This window comes from Hipposideros armiger, unplaced genomic scaffold, assembly GCF_001890085.2.
Source record: "Hipposideros armiger isolate ML-2016 unplaced genomic scaffold, ASM189008v1 scaffold_73, whole genome shotgun sequence".
Lineage (NCBI taxonomy): Eukaryota > Metazoa > Chordata > Mammalia > Chiroptera > Hipposideridae > Hipposideros > Hipposideros armiger.
The window spans coordinates 111,105-117,104 of record NW_017731423.1 but is presented as its reverse complement, the minus strand read 5'-3'; the positions used below and the strand labels follow the sequence as shown (position 1 = coordinate 117,104).

Below are 6,000 nucleotides of genomic sequence, written 5' to 3'. Positions count from 1 at the left end.
ATCTTGGTTTTATTAGCACTATGCTATAACCAACTGAGCTAACCGGTCACCCTACAAAAATTAATACATATCTTAATGTTTGTCTTTCTCTTTTTTTTTTTTTTTGTATTTTACTCCTCAAAATGCTTTGTCTTGAATATATTGATAAAGATTTTTGTTTTGGCCCACTAGGTGGCAGTCTTAGCTATAGAGAAGAAATACTACCAGAGCAAGCTTTCAGTTACTAAAGATTCATTCTTTATTCTATCTGTAATAGAAGGAAATGCCCTAAAATGAGATATAGCACAAGTAAGAGAATTTATTGTATAGTAATTTTAAAAATCAAATAGATAAGTGAACACAGAGTAGTTTGGAGCTAGGTGTGCATCTTTATTTCACAAAGGGATTTAGTATTTCCTTAAATAAGGATCTTATTCATTTAGAGGCAGTATAAATGCAGTGGTTAAGAGAATGGTCTGAGTAGTCTGAGTAGTCAAACTGTAGGTTTAACTCTTAGCTCTGCTCCTTACTAGCTTAGGCAGGATACTTAACCCTTCTCTGAGATTCATCATCTATAAAATAGGTAACTTCCAGGGAAGACATCAAGAAGGCCCCCTCACGCCGCCATTTCTGTGATGTCACTCTCCTCACCTGTAAAATAGGAATGATGGTATCTGTAGCTCATGGTCCTTATAAGGATTAAATGAGTTAATATAAATAAAAGTGCTTAGAGCATGGAACAGAACCTGGCACATAGTAAGAATAATAGTTAGCTATTAGTAGCACTGGAAATATAAAATAGTACTAAAATACTAGGTGTTTTAATCTTACTTATCTGGTTACTTATTTACATTTATTTAGCTATCTGGTTTTTGACTCAGTGGATCTGTAGTTTTGTGCTTGGTTAGACAGATAGCAAAGAAACGGCCAGTTTAGCAGTCTGGCCACATTTGCACTGATCTTTCGCAGTTACATAATGTTTGTTGGTGTTCCTGGTGATAAATTAGATGACATCTGACTTTTTTCCCACTGCTTATAACTTATTCTTTTCTGCCTGGAAGGCTAAACAATTTCAGCTTTATCCTTAGAATTCAGGACTCCTCTCAGCAGCTACATCTCTGGGGCTCTGATGCCTGTTTAGGCCATTATTTTTTTTAATGGCTATATGGTATTCCATTTTATGGATGTACTTAAAATTTTTTTTTCTGGTGTTCCACAGATAGAAATTTAGTTTTTTTTTCTTTTTTTCTTATTTTTTTTTATGAAATACACATTTTTTAGAATTAATTTCAGCTGTACAACACAGTGCAATAGTTATACTTTTTACCCCTCAAAGTGACAGCCCCCCTCCCTCCCTTTTTTTTTTAATCTTATATTTTCTATATGTTATTATAAGTAGTGCTCAGTTCTTGCACATAAATATATGCCCACTTGCCCGATTATCTCATTATAGTTTTCTTTAAGTAGAATTGCTGGGTCAAAACATAAGGCGTATCTTAAGTTTTCAACAGATTGCCTATTACCCATTGTAAGTTTGAGCCAATTCTTTGGACCAATTTAATCCTTCACAGCAGTATATGAGAAGGTATCCATTTCTTTACCTTCATGTTTTTAGTTGACTTTGCCAGTCTCATAGAAAATAAAGATTATTTTGATGTTAATTTGTATTTTCTTGCAATGATTTTATTAAATTAAAGAAAACCAGGTTATTTCTCTTAGTACTACCTCTGTCAACTGAGAAATTTCTTTCCCTACATACATTAAAAAGTAATTAGATTTGGGATCCTGTGAGATCCTGTCGTAGGCCCTGCCTTCTAGTGTTCATTGTAAGTATTTTTGCAGCTGTAGTACATTTACATAGTAGATGTAATTTTTAAACACTGTAACAGTATTGAGCTAAGGAAAGGAGGGATTGAAGTAGAAATGTTTTATTGAAAAAACAAAGACAATGAAGAGTTCTTATTCAGGGATTTTTCTTTTGAAAATAGTTCCAGTGACATTTCTTTTAGCAAAAGGAATGAAATTTTGTTTTTAATATACTTGCAATTCCATTGTGCCATGAAAATTTATAGTGTTGTATATGCCAGATCATTGCTGTCACTATTCTAGTAGGTATTATTGCCTTTGTGATTGTGTCATAAGAGGCCTGAAGTATATAAACTATTACATATCAAGTAGAAAGTGAAAGTAGTTTCAGTTTTCAAGGAACTGAATTTTGCAGTGCTGGTACCAGAGGCTTGGTAAAAAGCGTATTGAATAAAATTTACCATAGGGTAAAAAGTGCTTTTATCATATGCACTTTGCCTTTTTTGTTGTACAGAGAGAATCATACAGCTCAATTGGTATAGTTATATCATGTAATACTCATATTCTAATACAATTTTTACATGTGGATAGAATGTAACAAGTCATAATTAAAATTCCAGAACTATTCTTTTGTGTGTGACATGCTTCCTTCAATAACTATGGTAAATTTGATATGTGAAATTCTGGTTATGGTATACATTTTAAAACAATTTTGTGTACTTTCTTGGAGTTAGAAAAATGTTTTTATTGCTGACTTGAAAGTTTTACCTGAAGCTGATTCTCTCATATATACTCACAGTGAACAGAGCTAGTCACATTAATCACATTGTTCTTAAAGTCTGGCTAAAAAGTAGGTACTTGGCAACTTCTAGCTTTCACTTAGAATGGAAAAGCTGGAGAAAGCATTGTTCCCGCCCTTACAACAATAACAACAACAATAAACCCTAGACAGCTGCAAATTTATAGTTTTCTTGTATCTATCAAAGAGCTGAGGTTGTAGGGCTACCACCTGTCTCGAAATCTAAGGACGGGGAGCTACCTCTAAGAAAAGATGAAATGGAAGCTCTTGTTTACCTGGGACTGACAAAATGGACACCTCTCAGAAGAATTCAGTTGAATTTTTCAATGAACTGCTAAAGGCTTAGTGTGGACTGGCAAGAGAATATAGAACCCCTGGGGGCTGCAGACACATGGGAATTTGCACCCATCTCCACAGACGTCACTGGATGCTTACAAACTAGGCTGGGGGGGGGGTACTGTCCTCTTGGGCAGGTCTGGAGGAGGGGAACAGTTAGTAGATGCTTCAGGAAATACCTGAAGCTCTGTCTAAAAATCCTTCTCCCTACCTCTCTCCTATAAGACAGACGTCTTAAACTGCTGTGGGAAGGTAACAGAAAGAAAGCCCTCTACTGCCAAGAAAGGGGCAGGAATATGTGCTGGGTCCAGAACGTTAGCAAAGGGGCAGAGCAGGAACCCTGAGGCCATCCCCCAGACACCAAGGAACACAGTGCTTGCCTAATACAGAGGTTTAATCAGAATATCAGAAAACTCACACTCCATACCAGGCTAACAGATGTGGATTATCAGGTAACAGTGGAATGCCGAGAGATCCAAGAGCATGGAGGCTGACAGACCATCCTAGGTATAGCTTAAAGGGAAGACCTAAAATCACGGGTTGAGCAGACATTGAGAAAAACCCTCTGGCAAATGAGCCCTTCCCTAAGCACAGGTATGGCTAGAGAAATTTGAAGTCTGTGGTGCATTGTGGGTAACCATAGAAGCAACAAATTCCAAATCAAGCTCATGTCCTGACTCTGGAATGACCCCACCTCCTCACACTAACGGCCTAGCAGAAGGAAAGACGTGCTCATATCCAGGCACGAAAACTATTTACCTCAGTCTGAGCTGTCCTACAGAGGATATCCTGCTTTCAAAAAAGTTAAGATGAAAAAAGTTATGAGGCATAAAAAAGAAACAAGGAAAAGCAATGCACTTTTGAGACAAGGGAATTAATAAAGCTAAATTCTTAGGAGATAGATATTGGAACTATCAGACATGTAAGTTAAAATAACTGATTAATACGTAAGCCCTCTAGTAGAAAAGGCAGGCAGCATGCTTGATCAGGTAGGATATTTCAGCAGAGAGATAAACATTATAAAAAAAAAAACAAATGGAAATTCTAGAAATGAAAAGCACCATAACAGAGACAAAGAATGTCTTCAATAAACTCATCAATGAACTTGGCATAACCAAGGAAAGAAAACTTGAAGATAGGCCAATACAAATTATCTGAACTGAAATGCAAAGAAAAAAAACATGAAAAAATATAACAGAGCATCTTTTAGCTTTGAGATAATTTCAGATGGTCTGAATGTGTAATTAAAATCTCAGGAGAAGAGGAAGAGAATGGAACAGAAGAAATAATGGCCAAGAATTTACCAAAATTAATGACAGACAACAAAACAAAGATCCCAGAAGCACAAAGATCACAAGGCAAGATGATCCCAAAAAACAAACAAATGACAGAAAAACACCTAGTTATATTATATTCACACTGCTAACAAATGAAGATGAAAATAGGGATGGTAATCAGAGGGAAAAGGTCATTATAAAGGAAAAAAAATTATAGTAGACGTCTCATGTGGACATGTGCAAACCAAAAGACAGTGCAGTGACAGCTTTAAAGGGACAAAAGGGAAAAACTTCTCAACTCAAAATTCTGTACCCAGCAAAAATAGTCTTCCAGAAATGAAGGAGAGTTACTCTTTCAGAGCAATACTCTGAGCATCCCAGAAACTGAGAGAATGCATTGTCATCAGACGTGCATTAACAGAAATACTAAGGAAGTTCTTCAGGCAGAGGGAATGTGATACTAGACAGTAACTTGGATGTGTACAAATAAGAGAGTGTGCTGTAAATGGAATAAAGGAAGGTAAGTGTAAAATTCATGTTTTTCTAATTTTAAAATGTTAATTTTTTAATTAAAAACTTTCTTATTTTTAATTGCTCTGTAAGATAGCTGACTGAAGCTAAAAGAAATGTATGTTGTGTTTAGAGCATATGTAATAGTAAAACTTATTACAACGATAACTCAAAGGTCAGGAGGAAGTATATTATTATGACATCTTTACACTACATGTGAACTGGGATAATTTATTTGAAGCTAGAACAACGTGGGAACTAGGAGCACCAATACCCCACACAGTTGAAAAGCCGAGTGTAACTTTTGACTCCCCAAAAACTTAACTACTAATAGCTTATTGTTGACTGAAAGTCTTACTGATAACATAAGCAGTCAATTAACACATATTTTGTATGTTACATGTAAAGTATTCTTACAATAAAGTAAGCTAGAGAAAAGAAAATGTTATTAAAATCATAAGGTTCATCTGCGAGTTTACTCAAATTGTCACAAATCTCCCTCAAATTTTCCCAATGTATTTATTGGGGGCGGGGGGAGGGCAGGAAATCCACATGTAAATGGACCTGTGCAGTTCAAACACCTGTTGTTCAAGGGTCAACTGTAAACTGTTATAGCTCCTCACTCCAGTATAAAACTTGGGTTGCCAATTTCCCTGTGTGTTTCTTTTTACTGTTAGGAGAAGAAATGGAGTATACTGACCTCAGGGGAGAGAAGCAGGAATTTGAACTGTTTCAGTGGAGAGAACTGATTTTTGGAATAAAAGAGTGTTGGCTACCTTTCTTCCCCAGGAAAGCAGGGAGGCCTTAAGCATGTGGCCCTTTATTGACTGGACTAGAAATAGAACACTACTGATCTGCCGTGTAATTATGCAGTTTATGTTCCCAGGCCCTTGTGCTACTCAGTGTCCAGCATTTGAATGTTGTCTTACTTCCTTTGTTTTTATAATGAAACCTCAGATGTGCTAATGTAGACCAGAGGAGATAATATTGAAGCCTGGATTTCGATCACTGAGATGCTATAGTTTGTGAACATCATTTGTAAAATAACTACTATCTTGCTGGCACAGAGTTTCAGAAACTGTGGAGGAGTGTCACTGTGGATTCAATGGATGAGGAGAAAATTGAAGAATATCTGAAGCGACAGGGTATTTCTTCCATGCAGGAATCCGGACCAAAGAAAGTGGTATGTAATCGCTAGAAAAAAATGTAAGCCTCTGTTCTTTGAGCTGTTAGCCCGCCTCCTGTTCTGCTCTCTGAAGAGCAGGTAGTCAGTTCTCACTTCAGTTTCTTCTG

The 6,000-nt window shown here is 36.4% G+C and overlaps 1 protein-coding gene across 1 annotated transcript in view; it reads left to right on the top strand.

The window, feature by feature from the left end:
* GTF2E2 (general transcription factor IIE subunit 2) overlaps positions 1-6,000 on the top strand; it is a 71,366-nt gene that overhangs the window by 63,684 nt on the left and 1,682 nt on the right. The window contains exon 6 of the mRNA XM_019642846.1: positions 5,775-5,890. Within this exon, the coding sequence (XP_019498391.1) occupies positions 5,775-5,890 (116 nt within the window). The remainder of the gene's footprint in view (positions 1-5,774; positions 5,891-6,000) is intronic.